Genomic DNA, 25,531 nt, shown 5'->3' on the forward strand with positions numbered 1-25,531 from the left:
ACAGAGGCCTAAACCAATGGTGGCAAAGCCAGCACTCAGCCCTTCACCTCCCACTGCTGGGTCCAACATGGGCACTGAACCAACTCTTCCAGTCACCTCACTGAGTTGCCTCCACCACTGTTAATAGATTGCTGCATGAGCAGGTCTTAAAACCAGGGTGACTTTCTTTTGCTTCTCAACTGTAGGGAAGACTGAGGAGTCCTCAGAGAGCACAGAAGGCTTCCGGGCTGCAGAACACGGAGTCCAGAAACCTGCTGTAGACCCCCTGGCCTCTGGTTGTATTCCTGTCAAGGCCCCAGTGTCCACACCTGCTTTGTGGGATGGGAAGAAGAGGGGTGAACCCCCAGGGGAGCCAATGGCCTTCCCCCAAGGGCTCCCAGCTGATGCCGAAGAACAGCGCCAGTTCCTCACAGAGCAGTGCATCGCCTCTTTCCGCCTGTGCCTGAGCCGCTTCCCCCAGCACTACAAGAGTCTCTATCGACTGGCCTTCCTCTATACCTACAGTAAGACCCACCGGGTGAGTGGACTTGGATCTTTTTCCAGGACAGACAGATCCTTGAAGGCTGATAGGTAGAACCTTAACAGATTGGAGTTTTGTGATAGGGCTCTGGTGGCTCTCAGGGGAGGGATGGGAGAGGAGGGAATGGCCCTGCAGAGACAGGACCAACTTGTCCCAGGCCCCAGCCCTCCAACTATCTCTTGCAGTGGCTTCCTTACCATCAGCCTTCCCTGGGGTTCACCCCCCAGGCACAGCTGCCACAACAATCTTCAGGCTATTTCATGGGGGCTAGGTGTTGACAGCCTTCTCTGGCTCCTTTTAGAAAGCAACAGTTGTACCTCAAGCTTAAGTGCCCCCAAGGGCTTCCCAGCCAGACCTCTTCTATTGGCATTTAGCATTTGTGGAGAGACTGAGGTGACTTCTTTTTTTCCTTCACTCACTCCACACTTACCCAGGAGGTAATGGAAAGACATTGCACCTGGTCATGGCACCTGCCCCATGTAGCTACGTTCTAAGAGATTTAGAACATTCAAATGTGCAAGCAAAGCATTTTGACCAATATTACAGAGAAAATAACAGGACACAGGCATGGGGGTAGTATAGTAGATCTGTGAAGGCAACTATGCTGAGACCTGTGATGTAAGTAGTGGTTGGCAGCAGGCTAATTGAAAAAGAGAATGTCTATCTAGGATCAGCAGCCCCCAAAAGTAGATATGTGGTTGACAGCTAGAATGGGCAGGTAAGCAGAGAAGCCTGTGGGGGTCTCCTTGGGAGATTTGGCTCTCTGAACTCAGGCTTTTCTCCTAGAGGTCTCCTACTGTTGCCCCCACCCCCCAAGCCTTCCACTTTCTCTGTAGGATGTTTAAAGAACCAGGAAAGGCATTTGGCCAGAGAGATAGACCCTGACTTAGCACTGGTTACTTTAAAGAATTCTGTTTGGTAGACTAGCTCAAAGATCCAAAAGGGTACATGCCTTATCCCCTCAGTATCTGATCACTCATAGGGCTTGACCAGTTTCCCTTAAAGTTGGCCTCAGCAGGCCTGAGGAGGGAAGAGATCTTGTCCTCAGGGCCTTGGCCTCTGTGAAGTGTGTGCTGGCAAACAATAGCATGTTATGGCTTTCTCCATTACCCGCTGCCTGTTGCTGCTGCTCATGCCACATAGGAGCCTGGCCCACTCACTGCCTGACAGTGGACCACTGCCTCACATGGCAGTGGACCTTACCTCTCCACGCCAGGCCTTCTATATCAAGAGTGGCCTGGGTTTTAATAAACTCCAACCATCTTGTATCTTCACTGATGAAGCAGTTTGCAGACCAGAGGGACAAGGACTGAGACATCATCCCCACCCCAATGTGATCATTGCCTTAGGAACTTTCTACCTAGTTCCTTTTGGGAATAGCAGAGCCCACTGCAAGAGCCCTCTTGGGTCTCAGTGAGAGGAACATTAGCAATCATCATTGGGTGTTCCCCTACTTTCCCAATGTAGCTAGTGTCAGCTCTGAACAAGACACAACCACTTCCTGGTGCTGAAGCTCAGACCCTTCCCCTGTGCTGTTGCAGGGTACCTTCCCCAAAGGAGTTGATAAAATGGAATTTGGAGAACAAGATGGTTTGTAAGGATGAGTACCTGTGGAAGTGAGGGAGAATGCAGGATTTGTTGGGAGGAGAGGTGAGCTGCGATGCAGGCCTCATGATGTCCAGCCACCCAACCTCTGCTTCCTGCTAAAGGACTTTATTTGGAGCCTGAGGGAGCTGATATACATTAAGTGCTCAGCACAGTGCCAGGCAGAGGCTGTGGTGATTATATCCTGTCCTCCTCATTTGATGAGTTTTTTCAAAGTAGAAAATGGTATTTATGTCAAATTAAAGTAAAATAGAAGGGGGATAACCACACTTCTACCAGTCTAAAACGAAAGCTATTTCATGTGTAATATTCCTTCTGGCTCTTGTGCACATGTACTTTTGATTGTGTGCTTTTAAGGCACTATTCGTTTTAGGGCCTATATGGCAGAGATCATATCCCCTTTACTTTACATCTGGGAACCCAGGCTCAATGTTATATGGGGCTGGGTTTCAAAGCCAGATATTGGCCCAAGTGGCCTCACTCAGGGCCCAGTTGCTCCATTACCCCCACTCTGTTAAGTGTGTCTACCTTAAGTGTGTCTTCCCATTTTTCTCTTCATATATATCCCCAGGTCATTTTGGTCACTCTGTGATGGTCCGTGAACCATCCATGGGTTCATGGACCCAGTAGATCCAGCCATTCCCATTAGTAGGGATAGAGGCTGCCTAGAACTATCTGCCCCACTGATGCCTGTGGCCCTGGGCAACTCCCACAATTGGCACAGTTGTTTCTTCCAACTCTTCTGTTAGTTATGTTCCTAAGTTGGTTTCCTTGGTTTTTGGAAGTGAAATGCTGGCCTTGGTTCTGAGATAGACCCCTTTTGTGGCAGATTCTCCCTTTCTGTAGCTACACTGCCAACACAGAACCTCAGGCATAGCCAGATGTGCTTCTGGTAGTCTCCAGGCCATCAAGTGCATGCCCTGGAACCTGATTGCTTGCCTGGGCCAGCTCCCATTGGCTTCTTTGTCAGCTTTATCCAGGGACCTTTGCCACCAGTTGACACCACCAACTTGAATGGCAGGTTATTAGCATCTAGATCCACTGAAAACCTAAGTTAAAACCATCCTGTTACTCAGGATATGCCTGAGTCCTGGGGACAGGGCCTGAGTGTCAGCTCTGCTGGTAGCAGCTTGTCCACAAATCTGGGGACACAGCTCTTTCTGTTGCTGACTAATTCCAAACCATTAACTGGTAGCAATGACCACTTTTCAAACATAGTTATTTGGTAACAAACACTTCACACTGTGTATATTTGAAGACAGCACATTTCTTCATAAAACCATGCCTGTGGGCTTGACAGTGACATTTTCTAGTTGCTGTCTTGTGGCTCAGTGGCCAACTGGAGTGCCAGAAGTCTGAGTCTTCAGAGGGACCCAGCAGATAGAGCCTGCTCAGGCCTGATGGTTGACTCCTGGCCCCTTAGATCTTTCACAGTGCCTTAGAAAGGGCATGGTTTGTTTCATAAGGATTTTGAGGAGAGAGAAAGAATGTGGGTTCTGAGGTTGCACTTTTTTGGGTTCAGATCCTGGCTTCATAGTGGGAACTTTTGGAGGCTCAGTGAAATTCTGTTCCAGGAGAATGCTGGTGATATGCATATAGAGTTATTGTGATAACAAGGTGAAGGGTAGGGTTCCCTGGTAAAGCAGTCGACAGCTTTTCTTCCCTTCTAATTAGGGTGGGGTCTCAGCATCTCCATGGCTGCTTGCTCTTCTGCCAGGCCTTCTGAGAACTCCCTGCCTGGGGCAGGGTTACCAAAGGCCAGTATGCACCTGGAGGACAGCAGAGAGGAAAAACATGCCTACTGGCAGCTAGTGATGAGTCTAGGAAGAAAAATAAAGTGTATAAGGAGATGGAGGAGGAAGTTTGGCTATTGAGTCAGGGAGGTCAAAGAAGACCTATCTAAGCAAAGACCTGAATTACCTGATGGAGACCTGACAGCCATGGGGCATCAGGGCAGAGGCTGCCAGGTGGATGGCACAGCCAGCATGCCTGCCTTGATATAGAAATGGGTCTGGTGGGAAGTAATAGGCAAGAAGGAGGGGGAAGAGGGTGTGGTCAGAGGCCTGCTGGGGCCTAGTTAGGCAGGATGAATTGTGGAGACATCATTCCAAGTGAACTTCAAGCCATTGCAACAGAGGTGTCATGTAGCTTATATATATATATAGTGAAAGATATTTGAGCTGCTGTAAAGACAGTGAAGGGTCAATTTAGAGAGCCTTGCCAATCAATGTATTCCAATTTCTTACGTTTAGCTTTTTCCAAACATGTAAAGTCTAATCACATTTTTTTTTTCAATGATTAAAAGGATCAAACCACCAGGTCTGGGACTGGGATATATGTATCCTTCTGTTCTTACCCTCATGTAGTTACTGATGAGCATGGAGGTGTCCTGCATTTTGCTGGGTAAATCCATGTGAGGATGTATCCTCAGCTTTGTGAATGTCCCCAGCTCCATCAGAGTTCCCCAGAGTCTCTTGGCCTTCTGCCTACCATGTGTGATAGCAGGCTGCAGAGTGGCCTTCTGCCTACCATGAAGATCTTGTCTCATAAGCTCCAACCAATTCCCCTCAACCTGGGGAAACCCGGGCAGCGGTGGCTCCACAGGCTAAAGCCAGGACTTCTACCCATTCCTGATTCCTCTAATTGTTTTGGAACCCCTGAACCCCATCCCTTTCATCAGACCAACTCCTGAGATATAGCCAGGTAAAGAGCTGAGCCTGCTATCACACATGGTAGGCAGAAGGCCACTCTGCAGAGTCCCATCTGTCTCACAGAGAAGCTGGTCCTCCTCCCAGATGCATGCCAGGTAGTTCCTACACTTGGTATCACCATGTAGGGGTCATGGAACCTGGCCCTTATGAGCCCTACTCTGTCTTTCATAGATTTGTGAGAGAAGAGGTCATTAAGCAGTGAGTGAACCACTGTGATTGGTTGTAGCAGAGGGAGAGCTCCTGGGAGCAGAAACACAGGCAGAGCACATTTATCAGAACCACCTACATGGTAGGACTATAGGTGACCCCCTGTTAGAGATAACAGGGTATTGCAAGGACTCAAACATCTGCTCAGATGTAGCTTAACAAGGCGAATTTTGCTTCTGCCCACTTGGGTGGGCAGTCCACCTGTTTTTATCCCCAAGGAAGCACTGTCCCTTGCTCTGAAAGGAGGAGCTTGGGGTTACAATCTATACAATTGGCTAATTTTAAAATTAGGGTGGGCTAAGGGAAGGGCTATAAGTTACAGTGGCTATAGTTGGATCTCAAAATGGCTATGATTGGCTCTTATATCCCAATTAAGGCTAAAATACTATATTCTGAAAATAGACCACCAGACTTTCTATTTCTCACACCCCAAGGACAGTAGCCCAGTTCTCCTGTTTCCTGCCATTAGCAATCATTGCTAAATCACTACTTCATGTAGAACTCTTGGTATAGTTAAAGACATAGGCTACCCTGCTCCAAGCCTTGATGTCCTGTATGAAAGGATATCCTTAGGGGCTCCCAAGAACTCTGGCAGTTAGCCCAATGGGTAATGTATTGAGACAATTAATGATAGGGTGGTGCATGTTAGTAAGCAGACAGTTGAAGTAAACCCTGCAGTCATGGACTGTCTCACTAGGGGAAGCCCAATGCTGAGCACCCTGGCTTTGAGTGGGGCCTAGGCTGCCCTACTCATGCCCTCTGGCCCCCTGTTGCCTCACTTGACATGTTTCTTCCTTGTTTCAGAAACTTAGTTTATGGAAGGTTTCCAGCCTCTTTCTAGGCACATAATATGTAGTCCTCTCCTTCCCTGATCTACTGCTGGCCCTTTCCTGCCTTTGAGCCTCAGATTGTTCCCTCGGCCTGATGTCTTCTTCTTTCCCATTTTATTTATTTATTTATTTGTTTGTTTGTTTGTTTTTAACTTATTTATTTATTACTGGGAATGGCACCCAGGCATGCTTTACCCCTGAACTACATCACCATCCCTTTTTATTTATGAGACAAGATCTCACTATACTGCCCAAGCTGACCTTGATTTATGATCTTCTTGCCTCAGCCTTCCAAGTCTGTGGGATTACAGCCATATACCACTGCATCCAGATTTCTTTTCCGTTTTCTGAAAGCATGAAACCTGCTCATCTTCATTTTATGCTCCCCACAAATATCTATTGCATCCCCTCTGTGGGCTCTAAACTGATAGCTAACCCTTTGAGGAGCCACTAGTGAACAAGTCAGTCCATGGCCCTCTCCTCATGGGGTTGACAGCAAACCTGTCAGTGCCACTGCACAAGGTGGCAGTGACGCTGTGGGGACAGTATTGTGGGAGGCTAGGTGGGGGTCAGGCAAGATGGCACCAGGCTGAGGGACCTGTAGGGACTCAAGTGGGAGCAGAGGCAAGTGGGACTAGAGGACCATCTAATAGGGGAATAGGGAGAAGATGAACTGGTGTGTAGGCAAGAAAACTGAGGCATGGAGCTGGCCCTTGTTTTAAGGGAAATACAGCCTGAAGATTTTCAAGCAAGAGAGTTAGAAGGTCCTCTGCCTTCTGCTGGGGAGCTAGGATGGTACAAATGATGTATGGAGGAAGTCATTGAGGTGCCCATATACTTTCAGGATTCTTCTCTCTGCCTCTCATCAGCCACCCCTCAGCCTGTCCTCTGTTACAGTGGGGTCTATGCACAGGCTTCAGGGCTCACAAAACCCAGGAAGATATGTGTGCTTTCATCTGGTGAGTGGCTTCAAGGAGTTCTTCCCATTCCTAAAGGTATGGGCCAGTGCTTTGTAACAGGTTGCATGAGGCTTGAAAGAAGACTGTGGCCAGTTCAGCACATGCCCAGACAGGTTTGTAATGTGACTTGCTCACCTTTGGATGGGCAAGGAAAGAGCCCAGTCCTTAGAGTCTTTCTGGCATGGACCGAAGTGTGAAGCTATCTCTGTCACTTCCTGGCTCTGGGAGCTCAGGCAAGCCCTTGAATCTTCAGCCTGGGTTTCCTCGTTGGTAAACTGTTGACAGTTTACTGTTAGCTGTGATGAGAAGTTATGGTGTTGTTTTCAGCCTGGGCAGCATTATGGTCACCTTGCCTCACCTTGAGATACTATGAAGCTGCAGGGTAAACTGTATGTCAGAGGACCACTGCCTCTCACAGAAGTCCAGAAAGGGCCTAACACAGACTCTTTCCCTTCCTCACTCCACCAGTCTGGCACCTGCCAGATCCCTCAACAGGTTTCCTGGACCCTGTCAGCTCCCATCCAAGGTGTCAGATGCAAATTAGCTAAAGCTCCCATGAGCTGTCTGGATACTCTGTGCCTTCACTATTAATTGGCTCTTTCTCTGGTGGGCCTTGGAGACAGCTGGAGAAATGCACTCTTCACCAGTGCATAGTGGCCAAGTCTATCAGAGACTAATTGATAATCCAGGTTGGATTTGACAGGCCAATGCTTTTAGTACTTTTTGCAAGTGTCCTGAAACCTCTCACTGCCTTCCTCCTGATTCCTCCCTCCTCCCTAATCCATCCCAAGGGGAAAGGCCACTTGGTGTAGTTGTCACTACAGAAGCTGTAGAGTGGTGGAAAACAGTGTGGGTTCCCATTCTGTGACTATGGGACCTGTAGTGAAGTGCCCAGATCAGGAAGCAATCTTCTCCTGTCTACCCTGGCCCCAGGGCTACTTTCTCTAGTGTCCCTAGCCAGAAGGAAGTCTTTGTTGGGACCTTCTTTTCTTGGTTTTCATAGGAAAAGATGGCTACTATAGAGATGCTTCTTTAAGCCATGTTATTACATCTCCTGCCCCAAACTGCTGCTACTTAACAAGTCTTCTGGACATTTCTCACAAGTCCTGTGCTCCTGATCTAGGGGCCTGACTCAGGTGTCTTAAGAACTTGCTACTAAGATAACCCTCCTCCTCTTCTTGCTTCTGGGCCTCAAATGGGGCTACTGCCTACTGGAGAACCCCTTCAATTCACCATGAAGGGATGCAGTCATCAGGCCTTGAAGCCCTGGAAAGGCCTTGAGGGTAAGAGAGGAAAAGTATCTTAGTAGGCCATGGCTACAGCTGGGAAGCTCTGATAGCAGCTGAGCTCAGTAAGAGTGATTCCAATGTGATCCTTGATAGAATTTTCTACTTGAGGCTCCCCTCACTATTCAGTTGGAATTGACTGCACATGATCTCAGCATGTCAGACTAGTGTCTGAGCAGGCACCAAGCCTTCCATATGCAAGGCCATGCTGACAGAGTGTCCTCTGTCTTGTCTGACAGGAACTATCCTTGCCCTCCCCCTGGCATTCTGGACTGTCCACAGCTCTCTAATCCTGCCTGCATGTTAAATTAGACCAGACAGAGCCTCAGTACTGCTTAGTCAAGGCAGCCTTGACTTTAAGAGAGCCTGGTCCTTCACCCACTCTGAAAGTCAGGCCTTGTCCCCATAGAAATTGGCCTTGGAATTAATACTTGGACTTAACCATTCAGTCTTCCCTTGGGAGGTGGCTCTCTCCCTCAGACTTCCTTGGAAGAGCCAATTTTTTTTTTTTTCTGCCATGAATATGTCATCCAGGAGATGCATACTTGGGACCTTACCTTGACCATACCAAGCCTTCATTCTTGTGTGGCCCACCTCCATACAGCTGCAGGTCCTACCTGATGTTAGGGAACAGCCTGCTGGGCATGGCCCTCTGTGTCAGAAGCTCAGAGGCTAGCAAGCATGGGCCTCACAACCAGCAAGCCAAGAGTCTGGATTTATAATTTTCTTAACCTGATGATGGAGATAACAGTAAGTCAGCCTGGCCAGCACAGGCTTGTAGGCCAAGAAATAAGAGGGTGTTGGGAGCAGATGGAATATGAGATGATGAAAGTGTAGACCCAGTGCTAAGAAAGATAAGCAAGGGGCCTAACGGGGAGGAGAGGACTGATTGGCCTGAGAGAGTGGGTATGATAGAAAGGATGGGGGTCCAGGCCTAGCTGTGCTCCCTGCAGTACCTCCCCTGTAGGATAGGTAGCACTGCCCTATGGTGGGCTGTATGGCCAGGGTTCTAGTTCTCACTATTTAAGCACACTGTGGTACAGAACATAGAGGGAAGGATGCTGGCTAGGAAGCTGGTGAGAAAGGATTCCTCTCTAGGCTAGTAAAAAGGCCCCAGAGAAAGTTTGAGGAAGCCAGATCCATGCCCATCCTCTCTCCCTGCCCCCACCTTCAACAGAGGCACCATTCCTCAGGGATCTTGGGCCTGAGCACTATTGCCAGCCCTTTGAGTCTAAGGCAGCTTTATCTCTGGCTGTGAGTAGGGGTTTCAGATAAACAAGTCAGAGCTGCTTTTGGGGGTAGTAGGAGGGTCCCCCCAGTAGCAAATGGGTACTGGGTCCACGTGGCAGGTTTTCAGGGTTGGTTAAAGGGAGGAGTCCCTCTGTGCCCATTTTGAGCAATCTGAGGCCCCACTTCTCCTCTCAGTCAGCTCTACTAGATAAGAAATCAGTTCTGGAAATACATTCCATAGCTCAGTGGTCAAAGCCCATGGCCAGAACTGCCTGGAGCTGTGGGATCGATGTCTGCAAACTGCTGCTCATCTCAGTTTGCTAGTGCAGCCAGGAAGGAGCGGACTGCCTGCCTTCCCCCTGGGCGCCCTGAACAGCCCACACACTCCTTTCCAACCTACTTCTTGTTTCCCCAGAACCTCCAGTGGGCCCGAGATGTGTTGCTAGGCAGCAGTATCCCATGGCAACAACTGCAGCACATGCCGGCACAGGGGCTCTTCTGTGAGAGGAACAAGACCAATTTCTTCAATGTGAGTACTTTGCCTTGTTGATTTCTGAGGCTTCTTGCTGCCACTGCTTTTTATTGAAGGCACATGAATCAGCCTCCTGGGCGGGCATTCCCAGGGCTACAGATTTGCAGCACCTTCAGAGGACAAGCAGGGTGGCGCAGGTGAGAGTGCACCAGACTCAGGCATGGGGCTGATTGCTGAGCGACTTCTGGCAAATCACTGTCCCTTCTGTGCCCTGATTTGATGTCTGCAGTGAGAGCAGAATGGATGACCCTGGTGTGTTCTCTGGAGTCCCAGGTGTTCTGGAATAAGGCGGGCAGTGGTGAGAAGGGCTTTAGGTCACAGCCCTGATCCCTCTGGAGCAGTTCCACCTCCCACTTTGTGGTCTTGGGCACCAAGAGATTCTGACTACAGGTGACTCTACTGCTTAGAGAATAAGTTTGCCCAATGCTGGGCCTTCAGTACCCTTTTAGCCTTGCCATTCCATGTGGAGTGGAAACCCACTCCTTAGGCAAGAATGGCCTACTGCCCAGGCCTGTCTGCCTCCCATTCCAGAAGCCCACATCTGTCTTCCTTGATACCCTGCCAAGCCAAACCCTTCCTCTTTGTTCTGCCTTTCACAGACAACTGGCCCCTCACTCCTCTACCTCCAACTCCACATTCATCCTCCACCACCCTTCCTAGCATGGCCAGATCCCAGCTGAGTGGCTTTGATAAGTCACACAGTCCCTCTCTCCTTTGTTTCTTATGTATTTTTTCCTGATTTTCCAATATTCATAGAGAAACTGAAAAATGGAGTCAGCCTGAATTGGAGCTAAGAAGGCAGTTCTTAGAGGATATGACAGAAGTTGGTTCTCAGGTCCCATCTGGCTAGGTCTCAGACTGTGACCTTCTGAGTCTGGTTGGTACTCCAGAACCTGGGAGTCCTACATCTGTGCACCTCTTTCTTTTGGTATTATATACAAATAGTAGCTGTCTTTGGTAATCAAGCAACATGGTACAAAGGAATTTGCCATGAAAAAGAAGCATGCTCTCACCTACATGCCCAGGCCATAGCCATATCCCACAGGAGCTACTGTTCTTTGTCCCATGTGTGTCCTTCCAGAGGTCATCTGCCTTTTGTAAGCTAGTTTGCATTTTAAAGAAGTAAAAATACATATTTGTGCCCTCCTTCTGTTTTTTCATTGAAGAGCATCTCTTGAAGAGTGTTTAGCACTTGCTCATTCTATTCATTGATTGAGATGCTGAGAATCAAACTCAGGGCTAAGCAAATTCTTTCCCACTGAGCTATATGCCTAGCCTGCTCAGTCTTTTTAATAACTGCACAGGACTCCTAAAATATGAATGCCCGATAGTTTATCTGCCTATTCCCTATTGATGGGCATTTACATTATTTTCAATCTTTTGTTTCTATAATGTTTTAATATATACCTAATTTTACATTTGTGGGAGCCCATTTATAGGATAAAACTGAAATCAAATTCCTAGGACAAAGAGTATGATATCTTTCAAGTAGATAACCACTCTCCAAAGAACTGGCCCACTTTCCCTTTAGACTCACGTTTTCAGACCTCATCAATTCTATATTACTGACTTGGAAATATTTGCTCTTAAGTAGATGGAAATGCTATCTATCATGTTTCTTGTATTATGAGTGAGATTGACGATGATGATATCATGTTAAATTTTAACTTCTGTTTAGTTCTACTCATGTTCATTTGTCTGTTGGATTATTGGTTCTTTTTTAATTGAAAGTGTACCCATTTGGTAACATTTTTCTGCAGTTGATAGACCAAGCAAGTTTTTTAATTACCATGAGCTCTTGGGTTTACATACCTTTTAAAGTGGGTTTCTATTACCTTGCCTCTCCTTGAAGAGTAATTGTAGGAACCAAGTTAAATGATGGGGTGGTATTCCTAATCCAGAATCTGGCACATGGTAGGTACTCAAGAAAATGGTTTCCTTTCCTCCTCTACTATTGGTGCTTTGCCCTTAAAGACAGTGCAGAAATATTGGAAGGAGAGGCCCAGTCTTCATGCCTGCCTCATGGGTGAGGCACTCAGCCTTTCTAATGCTGAAGTTAAGGAAACTGGTACCTCAGGTACTGGGTTAAATGGAGCACATCTGAGCTGGGGCCCAGTGCTCCAGGCCCCATTCCCACTAGGCTTACTCCTGGCAAGTTCCCTCATAGTTTCTGAGAACTTCTAGAAAATGAGTCCTACAGAAACATATTCAGAGGTTGTATCAGCCAGAAGCCTCTGTAGAAAGCTGGACTGGTGTTTTGAGTGGTTTTTCCCTCTTCTGGGTCAGCTGCTTGTTCTTCCAGCAACCTGCTGTTTTTACTCCCTCAGCATCCCTCCCAGCCCCATCTGCTTTTTTAGCCTGGTGCCCAGCATGGCAGGAAGTGCTGGGCAGACCTTGAGCAGTCAGCACACAATTCTGTACAATGTCTTTTACTAGGTGTGAGGAAACTGTTTACTAACATGTTGATGGAGGAATATATAGGACAGCCCTCAGACACTACTGGGACAAAAACATGTCTCTTGAAAGACAGAGCTCTGGAATCCCATCTCACAGTTGTCCTTTATTTCCTATGTCTGAGGACATCCTTCAAGGCTCAGTAATTGTCTTTGGACCCACTAAGATTTCCCCAGTCTACTTCTAAAAGCTCAAGGCCAGCTGTAGGTCAGGGTGAGCTAGCTAGCCTACCTTCCCTCCTGTGTGCAATGGGGTTTACTGCTTTGTTCTAGGGAAGGCAAAAGTGAGGTAGTGGGGACCAGCTCTTTTAAGGAGATTTCCTCCTTAAAAGGAGGTAGGTAGAGGTTGAGGGGCAGGGTTATCACATGCCCTGGCCTGCCATTCTTCCAGGCCCACTGACCTGGACCATTCATGCTTCCCAGCCTCAGTGCCATTCACCCAACTATTTAGGCAGCCCCCTCATCTATCCCAACAGAAGGTGGGAAACCTTCCCATTATATTTTTAGTGACAATTTTTGAAAATTGTGTTGAGTCATATAGGACCATGTTGTCACTACAGACAGATACATAGAGGAGCTGCATCCCCTTGTTTGCCCACCTCAGGCACTGTGCCCTTCTTAGAGGTGCTTCAGTAAGAGCACAACTGTTCTGTTTCTGAAAACATGTATGTGTGCATATGTGAATATGTCATAATGTGTGTTCTCCGGCAGCTTGCTCTTTTCACTGACGTGAAATCTTGGGTTTCCATGTGAGAAGTTCAGGCCATTTTGTTCTTAGCAATTGCTGCCCTCTCCTTGGGTGAGCACATGAATAGGCCCTGTATTTGCTCTCACAGCATCCTAGGGCATGTATTCTTGTGTTGCTGCTATGTTGTGTGAGTCTCCTGGTCTGGACGAGCCTGACCCAGAGAAGGTGCTTATGGAGAATTTCTGGATAGATTTCAACTCGTTTCCTTTGATAGATGGCTTCCAAGCACATTGTCTGGTCTATTTAGTGCTGAATACAGTAGATGACAGGGAGATCTTTGGCCCCTGCCACAAGACCCAGAAGGCTTATGATAGAGCCCCTCAGGGCCTTTCTGCAGGGCCTCTGTTGGATGTTATAGGCCATATGGAAGGTCAGGGTGCTGCTTAGCTAGGAAGAAGGCAGGAGAGAAGGGTCAGGATTATTTGTACTTTTGGTGTTTAGCTTTTTGAGGTCTTTTTATATACCCTAGAGATTAGTGCTCTATCTGATATGTGAGGGGTAAAAATTTGCTCCAAGATGTAGGCTTTCTATTCAACTCACAGATTGTTTCTTTTGCTGAGAAGAAAATTTTAGTTTGAATCCATCCCATTTATTGATTGTTGATTTTAATTCTTGCGCTATAGGAGTCTTATTAAGGAAGTTGGAGCCTAATCCCACATGATGAAGATTAGGCACTACTTTTTCATTTTTAGACTCAAGGTTTCTGGTTTAATTCCTAGGTTCTTGATCCACTTTGAGTTGAGTTTTGTGCATGGTGAGAGATAGGGGTTTAATTTCATTTTGTTGCATATGGATTTCCAGAAGGGCCAGGATTAGAGGCATCCTTGTGAAGCTCCTCAGCCTGGACCCTCCCTTAGGTAAGTGACTGAGCCTTCTTGGGAAAGAATGGATGCTAAGGGACATGGGTGAATGGGACCTTAGGTTCTAACATTCCAGACAAGAAATGTTCCACCCCCAGCCCTTGCACGTGGGACCTGCCCTATTGTTGTCTGGTCCCCTGCAGTGGCAGACATGGTGTGCATTAAGCCCAGTGGTGTGGGTTGGACCTGTGGATGAGTGAGGGAGGAATAAACTTTGTGCATATTCATTCCCACTGTTTTGTACACTGACTGAACCAGCATCCTTAGAGAAAGAACAGCTCCCCACCTAGCCTTTTCCTGCCACCTGATCTCTGCTGTGGAAAATCCTGCTTGTGGGTATTCAAGCTAAGGCAGGAGCATGCCAAAGCTCCTGGGCTGAGGCTCCTAAACCACAATAAGCTGACATCCCCAGCAAAGGCCCCCTTTTCACCAGTCCTCTCTTACCAGCAGAATAGTCTAGTCTGTGCCAAAACAGAGCCAGAGTTATTGGATATTGTTGGTTAGGGCCACCCAGGACACTATTGCCCAACCTTTCAAAGCCTCAGGAAGGGCTGGCAAAAAGCACTGGCCATGTGATTCAAAGATCTTAAGCCAGTTGTACAGAAAAGGAAGTCCAGGAAAGACACAGAGGCCTGGGGTGGGAGGCAATGAGACTGAAATTGCACCTGTAGGCATAGGATAGTCCCTCTCCTTTATCAGTCAAGTCCAAAGGGGCTACAGAGAATGGAACCAGGGGTTTATCCTTCCCTGGGCAGAGGAGGCCAGAAAAGCACATGCCAAGTTGGATGGCACGTGTTTCTGGGTGACTGTCCATTCCAATGAAGTAAAATCTTGTTTCTGGGTCCCTAGAAACTTCTTGGGCTTCCTGTGCAAGCAGTGCACCCTGGGAAGGCAAGCCTGTGGGGGCTGGGGCCAAGCTACTTTGTCCAGAGTGAACCCCTTTCCCTATCTTGTAGTTGATTCAGAAATAATCTCCCATAGTAACCAAGCCAGAGATGGCTCTCCCTTCTTCCCCAAAATGTTTGTTCATTTTAGCAAGCAGGGCTTTTTCTTATTTCAGTTCAGTTTCCAGTCTCTGTGAAAGAAGCAAAGGGAGCTGCAGGCCAGATTGGCACTGCTTCCTACTTCTGAGACTGTGTGGGGTGGGCAGTACCCATGTCCTGAACTTAAGAGAGCAGAGGGAAGATGCTGGCTTCTGTGACTACCCTGTATGTGGTGCTTCCTCCATAGCCACCAGCAGTCTCTGGAACCTAGAGTCACCAAAAAGCACAAACAAACAGATTTTGATCACATATACACTCAGCTCTGGGATACCGCATCCCTTCCTTGGCCTTACACAAGGCCTAGGACTGCCCCTGGGCAGGGTGGTCCTGACAGGTAGATGAAAGTCCTCAGCATATTGCACAATTCATTTCTAGGACTGGAGGTCATCTCACATGGAGCCTCAGGGATTTTCCATGAATCCCAGTGGACTTCCACTGATCCCAGAGTCTAGTGCTGATGCTGGAAGGTGTGGGATTGAAGCAGGGGCTGGTAGAGACTCTGATTTATGCATGGTTAGGACATCCTGAGGCTCAAGGCCTACCCTGGTTTTAGTGGAGCTGCATAAGATGCAGACATAGCTGTTTTGCCATCACATAGGCCCTTTTCTGCTTGGCCAGGCCTTCAATTGGTGCCTCTGGATACAGGTCATGTTCCCTCTTTCTTGGCCATGGCTGCATAGCACTCCACTGTTTGACCATCCCACAGATTGTTTACCTGCCCTCTTTTGAATACATAGGTATTTCTCTACTGGTACAAACACACCGTTTCCTTACATCTTCTTCCTCCCCTATTCTAGCATCTCTGTGAACAAATGACTAGAAGTACAGACCAGGATATAGACCCTCTATTTCCAGGGCTTCCACAAATTACCAGATGGTTCTACAGTACTGGGTTAGTTTCCCTCTTTCCAGCATTCCCTCTTCCACCCCCAGCCCTCAATCACCGATGTCTTTCATTTTGGCCCATATGTGGGGTATGGTGAGGAACTTGGGTGGTTTCAGTCTGTGCTTCCCAGGTGACTTGGCCTGAGGCCAGTCCCCTTTCTTTGACTAGGCTCTGAAGTTTTCTCTCCTGGCAGCTCCCACACAGGCTCAGCTGGTTCTATTTGTCCTGAGTCTATGCCACTTAAATTGATGGGAAATATGGTTATCATGAGCTATCTTTGTATCTATTTTTTTTAACAAAAGTTTATTCTTAAATTTAAAACAGACTCCAAGACAGCATTTCATTCTAGCTATAGGTGGCAAGATGTTATAGCAGGGACCCTGATATTTAAATAGCAATGGAATCAATGGTCACCATCATCTTAGTATCAAAGAACGACCTTACTTTTTGCCAGATGTCTTAATTCCACTCATGGCCAGGGTCCTTTCCTGTGACTTTTAATTTTAGCTCCTCAAATTTATTCTGTTCCTCTTTATGTTCCTGCTTGAAAGCACATCTTCCTTACCATGTCCTTGTCCTGCTTCTTGGCCTATTTCAGGGGCTGCTTCTTGCCATCTTCATGGCCCTACTTGGCATCTGCCACCCCTATCCCATCTTTGATTCTTTTAAGTGTGTGTGCTCTGTGTAGTCCCTACCCTGTATCATAAGTATCCACTAAGGGCTTTGATGCAGTCTTGGGAAGGAAGGGCTGCCCCCCTACTGGTGGAGCAGCCACCTGGGGGATTGACCACTTGCCAGAGCTAGAGGGAAGGAGAAAAGGTCTTCATGGCCCCCAGGACTCCATTCTTTTCAACAAGAATCACTCACATCCATTCTATTTTAACTGCTACCAGTTGGCTCTTGTGGCCTTGGGAGAATCCCTACTTCTTCCCACCTGGCGAGTAGATGCCAGGTACAGTAGGCCCACTTTTCAGGCCAGGCTTCAGCTAGTGCCATTCCCCTTCAGAAAGAGCCAGCAGTCCAGATGGAGACCAGTAGAGCCAGGCAGAACACAGCCTATGGACCCCACCCGACCTGGGGACTTCATCTAAAACAGCATTGCTATTGTCTTCACAATGCCTCCTCCAGCTCACCCCCAAGAGAATTACCTGGGGTGAATAACTGGAAAGTAGCAGCCTTAGAACAAAGGGATAACAGGCATATCAGTGTATCCTAGTTCATGTACCCAGGAATTCAGCTGTGGCCGGTATCCAGGGCCTTTACCTCCTATTGAAGGGCCAGATCCCTCATTGCCTCCCCCATCACCTTAGGCCAGACTTGCTTCTTCTCTGCCTCTATCCCTCCTACTTTTAAGAGGTACCATGCCTAGTGGGCCTATGGACCACTCTGTCCCCAGACACCAGCCCCAAGTTCAGAGTTTGTTGTGGGTAGATATTAGTAAAGGCCAAGTCGCAAACTAGGGATAAGAGGTATTAGTCTCTATCTAATCCCTAAGACCTACCATCACCCCAGGCAGCCAGCCAGGGGTAAACAAGCCCCAAAAGCTTCAGTATGAGGACTTTCTGCCCACCCTCTCGATCAGGACTAAGAAACATCAGGATAGGAAGAGCCTGAGTTATAATAACCCCATGCCTTCCCTCATTCAGGCCTATATCACCTTCTCCCCACTCAGAACCAGCTGTGACTAGTTCTACTTATATCACTACTTGTCCCTATGCCCATGCTTTAAGAAGTGCATTAACCTACTGAACACCTGCTATGGATCAGGTCCTGGGCCCACTATATTATCAATAAGGCTCAGATCTGCAGGCCAACCCTCAAGATTGGAAGGTCCCATCACCAGTCTGTGCTGGAGGATGGGCATCAACCTCAGTGTCTAACACTGAAGCCCATGCATGGAGACCAGCAAACCCACCCAAAGGAGAAAAGCAGGAGTCTGCTGGTACCTTCATGTCATTGGCCCAGCTACCCTAGGCAGGAGTGTTACCTATTGGCTGAATGGGAAGGATGGGGTAGCAGTGAACAGAAGGACATGGGCATTTAGCCTTTCCCTAGGAGATGAGGTTGGGATTCCAAGCCAATGAAGGGGGATGTAATATGGATCAGACTAAGGTGTTTAATAGATCTGCTTTTGGAAGTGGAACAGCACTGTAGGCTAACTTGGGCACCAGGTCTATTTGGGGTTGTGCCACCTCTCTATGGTAGCCACCTCACCCAGGCCCATTTCAGGGCTGGGGCTCCTGAGGCCAGGAGCAGAAACAGTAGAGGCCCCATTTGCTACTGCACCAGAACATCTTTGCCTGATCCAGCCTGGTCTTATTAGGGGACTATCAGGGAAGGGCAGCTATTGTAGGACCAATCTCATTGGAGGGTTTATTTGGGGGTGCATCCTTTGGTCTCCCATAACATATCTGGGAGGTTTAGGTACTATTATTGTCCCCACAGTAGAGACATAGAAATTCTTACCAGTAGTCTCCAAAGGCTATGATAAAAGCCCTTTTCTATCCTCTGCCCATTTTGAGGCCCTATTGCAGTTCATTCCAAAGCTTGCATATCTTCTTAGTGTTGTCAGAAGGGTGTTGCTGAGTATGTTTCTGCAGCAGCAATTGCTAGTGGTCATGGCACAATGACCCAGGGCCCTGCAGAGTACTGATGGTATTGTACCCCCTTGAAAGTATAGAAGCTGAGGAAATACCACAAGATCACACAGCTAGCAAATGGCCATTCTGGGATTCTAGTCTGTTTGACTTCAAGTCCTACACCCTTCTTAGCTGCTGTGTCATTGGGAATTCAGAGGCATCCTCTCAGCTCTCTTTTCTGTTTGTGTTGCCTGCTGTGGGTATGTGATAGGAGGGACAGCAAGAATGGCAAATTGTGTCTTTGTCCCACTTTCCCCCTCCTCCTTTCAATAATAGTCTCTTGTCCCTCCCTTGCTTTGAACAGGGCTGATGGGGCTATGCTGCCCCCAGTTTGTAGATACCATAAGTCTTCTCCACACTCCAGCCTCCCTTGCATGGCATCCTGTTGACCATCCTGACCACAGGCCTTTGGCCTCCCTCAGTGCCTTCCTCAGGCCTGTTCAGACCTGCTTGTGGAAGCCATTCTTCAATTTATGTTCCCCACAGGATCTCTGCACCTAGCTTCCTCAAGTTCACCCCCAGTCTTGCCCCAGGTTGGCAGCCTCCTTGCCCAAGAATAGCTTCTCATGTCAGGCCCTGCCTGAGCCCCCAACAGGAATCACATTTTACATATGCTTTTTGAGGCCCCCAGGACTTCCCCCTGCCCCTTTTTGGTATCTGGAATTGAAATCAAAGGCACTCAGCCACTGAGCCACATCCCCAGCCCTGTTTTGTATTTTATTTAGAGACAGGGTCTCACTGAGTTGCTTAGCGCCTCGCTTTTGCTGAGGCTGGCTTTGAACTTGTGATCAAGTTCAGGTGTGTGCCACTGTGCCTGGCTAGGCCGCCAGACTTGACTAAGCACTCAGTCCTCATGGAATTCAGATGCCTTCACCCAAAGATGAGCAGACAGTGTGAAAAAGACATGAAGTCAGTGTTGGGGATGTGCCTGTGAAGGATAGAACAAGGCCCAGCTTCCGAACAAAGGAACGGTGTACACGATAACGTGAGGCACAGGTGGGTACACACCAGTAAGGGTCTTGAAGAGTTACAGGGTGTACACATGGATGGTTGGGTAGATGCTGCCATGAGTGTAGACACCCATCCTCAGGTCTTGTACTCACCATAGCTCATTAAATCTTCACAGCCTTCCTGCCTTACAGATGAAAGAATCTGAGGTTAGTGCCTGAGGTTCAGATATTCTGAACGAAATCAGTGGCAGTAGGAATGGTGGCCAGTGAACAGCTCCAGAGATGGGCAAGAAGGACCTTGAACACCCATGAACTGACAGGATAAGGGACAGGGCAGTAATGACAGGGAGTATAAAAAGAAGTGGGCCCAAGAGCCTAGTAGGCCCTGGGTCTGAGTGCAAGGATGTTCCTGTCCTCCAGTGGACAGCATACCAGGATGCTCACACCAGGATGCCACTAAGAGGTAAGCAATGTCCTCAATGCCGCATGAGACTGTGTTGGGAGGATGCTGCTTATTGTCCCAGAGTACCTTCATTTCCTAAAGTTCCAGCATCATTTGTTTCTCAAAATAATGATCTGGGATTGGTTATGGCTTTTTCTCTTCGTCCACAGTCACCAATGGCTGTGGAAATACCATCCTTGGCTGGTCAGGAATCCTGTGAGGCTTTTGCTCCTAGGGCCCACCCTTGGTGGCTGTGACTCTGAAAGGTCACCTAGATTCACTGAGCTGACTCTTCATCATGAAGATGACCCAAGGTATACAGCAGAGCCATTACTGCTGTGGGGTCAAAGGAAGCCTAATCCCATCACAGTGGTAATCAGAGGACAAAAAAAAAAAGCAGGGGAAAAGTTTAAATTGAGGAAATACGAGCTTCTTGGCTGTAATAGGAATTGCTGCAATAGCACTATTTTTAGCATTGCTGAGATGATCCATGGGCCAATTGTACAAGCAGAGTAAACAAAAGAAACACTTCAAGTTCTCCAGGGGAAAAAAGGTCCCGTTTTTAGGAATCTTAAGAGTTAGCACACTGAGCTTATCCCCCCACCCTTCCTTTCTTCCTATTTCCTTAACTCTGTAGACTGAGTAAAACTTAACGGCTTTGGGCTTTCTCAGCCCCAGGTCCAGCCTGGAGCAAGTGTTAAAGGCCTCCTTGTCATCCCTGCCTTTGTATCCGGGGAGGGGGCAAGCCCCAGAGGCATCAGATGTAATTCCCCTGAGAAATTTCCATGACTCTTTGCCTGAGGGCCAGCAAAAGGAAACACAGTAGGGTTGCAGGGACAAGGAGCGGGCAAAGCCATGGACACAAGATGCCCAGGCCCCTGCCTTAATAGGATACAGCACCAGTTAGAAGTCTTGCCAAGCCAGACTGCCTGTGTTCATGGCTATGATTTATGAAAGAAAAAGAGAAAGAGAGAGAGAGAAAGAAAGGAAGAAAGAAAGAAACCAAATGTTAGACTATCATCCCCTGGTGTACATTCTTTTCTGGAAACACTTTTCACCTCTAGATGTAGATTCAGAATTGTGGTGAGGTCAAGATGTTTGGTCAGAGGGAATCCATCTCTTTTATGGTCTCATCACCAAGTCCTTAGGATAGCCCTGAAAAGGGAGTTCAGGATCCCCTACAGATGAGGCAGCCATGACTTGCTAAGGTCACACAGCCTGTGAGTGGCAGAGCCTGGACTAGAGCCCAGGATTGGAGACCCATATCCTGTGGTCCAGCTTCCATGCCAGAGTTTTTGCGCAGCCTCTCTGGAGCACTGTTATTTCCCCCCCCAGAAGAACTGCAATGTTTGTGTATACATCCAGTTCTGACCTTAGCTCTGGTCCCCTCCGCCCCCAGCTGCTCCACTCTGTATGTTCACTAAAGAGCTCACTGTTTAACATTCCTGAAGAGAAGAATATTTTTCAGTGTAGACTTGTTTTTACCACTGTAAGTTATTTTTTAGAGGTTTGCTCTTCCTGCCATGTCTTTCTGAGGCGTGGATGATGGGCTGAGCTTGGGAAAAGCCTTACATCCTACATGCTTTGTTCTCCCAAGAAACTGCTCTAGGCCTAGGCCTACTGCCTAACAGGGCAGCACCTAGCTGCAGATGGCATCAGGGAAGATAACTTCTGGGCTAAGTTGTAGTGCCCTCAGCAAGGCTGGAAAATGGAGCAAGATAGGCAGCCCTCTCAGGCTCAGGGTGGCGTGGGAAAAGGCAGAGAGATTGGGGGAGATCTATGGCCACTAAGGGGTCAGAGACAGAAAGCTCTTATCTCTAAGCTAGAAAGAAGAGAGGGTTACTGTAAGAATGTGTCCTTTTAGCCAGGCATAGTGACACATGCCTGTAATCCCAGTGACTTGAGAGACTCAGGAGGATCACAAGTTTGAGGCTAGCACTGACAATTTATTGAGACCCTGTCTTAAAATAGAAATTAAAAAGGGCTGGGGGTGTAGCTCAGTGATAGAGCACCCCTTGTGTGATTTAAATTCCCAGTATCACAAAGGAAAAAAAACAATGACAACACTTTGTTGAGAAGGGACAAGAAAGAGATAGCAGGTTTTGCTTTGTTCATTTAGTCCCCAGGTCAACATTGGCTTGCCTAGCATGTGTGAGGCACTGGGTTCAATCCTCAGCACCACAGAAAATAAATAAATAAATAAATAAATGCTATTGTGTCCTTATGATAGATTCTTATGGCAGCAAAGTCTAGTATGGCTCACATCTTTCTAGGGACTCTGGCTAGCCCTCAAGCCCCAGGGTTAAAGAGCACATTCTGGCCTGAGGGCTCCTATCCTTTACTATGCATGTCACTGGGGTTGCCCTGAGTGGGGTTCTTGAGCCAGGAGCCTCTGTGAGTGTGGCCAGGGCTTGTGGAAGGCAGGAAGGACCCAGAAGAACAGAACATCTGGGCCAAGTCCAACATAATCCTCAGATCTTCACAGTGTACCCACTCTTGGGGAAGAATGCCACTCTGCCCTTGGTTTAGTTCTATTGTTGACTTTCTGGTCCTGGCCCCTTTGACCTCAGTTTCTCCATCTCCAAAGGTGGACCAGTTGAATGAGGTCAGTGGTTTTCCAGCCCTTTTTCTAAAAGAAACCTTTCTCACAAACCCAATGGAAAACAGATGAGAGGGTAACTGCTCCAGCAGAGACAGGAAGAGCCAGACCCCACCCTCTCAGGCCACATTCCCACTGGCCCAGGCTCCTGATCAGGAAAGATGTAAGCCAGAGCTGTGAGCTTCCTCTCTTCCTTGCCTCCAGAGTCCCAGCCAGCACCTACTCTTCCTGCTGTCCTTAGCTCAGTAGCTATGTCTCCTTTGTAGAAAGGCTTCAGTCTAAAAAGTTAATCTCTATCACCCTTTTTTCGCCCCCCACCCCCACCCCGCTTTTCCTATTTGGAAAGTTTGACCATGTTGCTTGTTGCTTCTGAGAAACTTGAGTTTGAAATACTGAAGCCCTTTCCTGGTTACTGTGGTAATGGACTGGGCCCACAAGTGCCTGGGGGCCAGGCACTGCCCAGGAGCAAGCCAAGGAGTCCCTTACACATGGGGCCTCTGTGCTTCTGTAGTATCCTGTCCTGTCTCTGATCTTGGGTGGAACACCCCAGTCACCTCCAGGCTCTTCTCCACATCTGGTTCCACCCCATACCACTGGGTGGCTTTGAGAAAGCTAATCAGTGTTTATAAGGCTCAACTCCTTCCTGGAAAGGATCACATGAAAATGCTCAGCAAAAATACATTACTGCTGTGGACCATAGCACCTGCTTGGGACACCATACACAGCAACAGGGACCATTGTGGTTTTTTTTGTTTGTTATTTTTTTTTTTAAAGAGAGAATGAGAGAGGAGAGAGAGAGAGAGAATTTTTAATATTTATTTTTTAGTTCTCGGTGGACACAACATCTTTGTTGGTATGTGGTGCTGAGGATCGAACCCGGGCCGCACGCATGCCAGGCGAGCGCGCTACCGCTTGAGCCACATCCCCAGCCTGACCATTGTGTTTAGGGGACATGGGGTAGGGAAAGGACTAGGTGGTTAAAGGAATACAGGTGATAGGGCTTACTGGAGTCAGTGAAGAAGGTAAGATGATTTGGGGCCAATTGGGGAGGCTCCCTGAAAGCATTGCAGAAATTCACTTGATTAAAAAACAGTTTTGGATGGATGTGGTGGTGCACTCCTGTAATCCCAGCAATTCTGGAGGCTGAGACAAAAAGTTCACAAATTCAAGGCCAGCCTCAGCAACTTAACAAGACTAAGCAACTTAGTGAAACCCTGTCTCAAAATTGTTTTTAAAACAATTTTGGTGGTGCCACTGGGGATGTAGCTCAGTGGTAAAATACCCCTAGGTTCAATCCCCGGTATCAAAAAATAAAAAGTTTTGAAATGCTGATTGTTAATATATGTATAATTTAGGTCAGAGCAGGTAGCCTTATGGAAGTTCCCCATGGAATATTCCTGCGGATTCAGCTTGTTACTGGCTGGACACAGATTCTGTAGTCTCCCAAATACCACCCTCTCAATTCACAGAAACACGTTCAACAAGCCCAAGCAAATGAGGGTCCCGTCTGGACTGCTGGGGAGACAACCCAGCATCTGGGTCAATAGGAGCATCCATCAGTAATGGGCTACCATCAGCTTAGCTCCAAGCTTTATTTCCAGGGAGGGATCTGCTTAGCCATACTCAGAGTAGGAATGGAGAGCCTTGACTGCAGGCTACACCTGAGCTCAGGGCCAGGGCCAGGGCCTGGTGGAGAGTGAACCTGGCCTTGCCTCAGGGGAATGGGGTACCCTATGAGGTAATGTGCCTTTGACAGAAAGGTTGGCCTCCAGTGGCTATAGTAGATGAGAAGTCCCTCTCCTGGGAGACAGGAGATACCCATGCTCAGGCATAGCCATAGAGGGAGTACTCCAATTGGCTGGGATCCCACTTCACTCAGCTTCATTCCCTGAGGTCAATGTGAGCACCACTCCCAACTCTCAGCCTAGGCACCTGGGTATACTATTCTGTGGATCTCATAGTATTATGGGCCTAGGAGAGGGGTTTTCTGCCAATCCACAGTGGTTCAGAACACTCCTGAAAGCTTATGCTAACTTTGCAATTGACCAGATTGTCAGACAGACAGGGGAGAAGGCATTCTCAAGGATCCAACACCGCCTGTAACTGTCATAGTACTCTCACACGAAGCCCCAGGAGGCTCTAGTATGGACTTGGGCACTTCCCCCTGTGGAGAGACAAGGAGGGTGACCCTCATCTTGTGAGGAACCTCCCTGCCCTTGGCCTAAGTATTCTTACCTGTCATCTAGAGATGATATGCCTGCGTTGGGGCTCTGGAGAAGGCTGTAAACCAGGGCTCAGAGTGCAGGACACTATGTGGTAGAGTACTACGTCCAAAGAGGCCAGAGTCTACAAAGCTGTCTCCTCAGAGGCTTTGCTTAATGGGAGCCTAGCATAGAATCCCTGAGCTCCCCTCAATCACTGTAGGCCTTCCTCTTGCTGTGACAGCCAGATACTGGAACCTTGGGCTGCCCAAATCCCTACCCCTGGGTGTATTTATCAGTAAATCTCAGTGTATTCATCTGTACTGGCAGATGTGGGGGTGCTGTCAGGCTCCTTCACCACTGTGCATGTGAGAATGTGCCTATGGACCTACTCCCAGACTGTATGGGAGAGCACACATGCTCTGGAGAGCTGAGTGCTACTGGTGGTGGGCCTGAAAGTGCAAGGACTAAACACTTGACACTGATAACAGCTTCTCTCTGGCCTGGGGATGATGAGCACGTGTTCTCAGCTTCCTTCAGTCTGACTTGATCTTACAGGAAGTAGATAAGGTATGAAGTGAGGTCATGAGCTTGCAAGGTGCAAGCATTACTTTGGCACCTGGTTTTCATGCCTGTTCGAGTAACTGGGGACAACTGAGAGGAATGACCCAACTGGAGCTGTCCAGACCTGGGTAATGGATCTCAACCATCCTAGACACTTCTTGCTATGTAACTGCATGAAGCACTCAGACTCTCTCAACCTGTTCACATGTGTGTTGTGTCTATCAATGTGGATGGTGAGAGGCTTTAGTGGTGTGACTGACATGTGG

At 48.0% G+C, this 25,531-nt stretch overlaps 1 protein-coding gene across 12 annotated transcripts in view; it reads left to right on the forward strand.

Annotated features, from left to right (window-relative positions):
- Window positions 1-25,531, forward strand: part of Cabin1 (calcineurin binding protein 1) — a 140,569-nt gene that overhangs the window by 87,200 nt on the left and 27,838 nt on the right. For 11 of the 12 annotated variants that reach the window (XM_078038883.1, XM_078038885.1, XM_078038878.1 and 8 more), the window contains 2 exons: window positions 186-517; window positions 9,764-9,877. In XM_078038883.1, the coding sequence (XP_077895009.1) occupies window positions 186-517; window positions 9,764-9,877 (446 nt within the window). The remainder of the gene's footprint in view (window positions 1-185; window positions 518-9,763; window positions 9,878-25,531) is intronic. The other variant, XM_078038881.1, reaches the window with a different exon arrangement.

This window comes from Ictidomys tridecemlineatus, chromosome 2, assembly GCF_052094955.1.
Source record: "Ictidomys tridecemlineatus isolate mIctTri1 chromosome 2, mIctTri1.hap1, whole genome shotgun sequence".
Classification (NCBI taxonomy): domain Eukaryota; kingdom Metazoa; phylum Chordata; class Mammalia; order Rodentia; family Sciuridae; genus Ictidomys; species Ictidomys tridecemlineatus.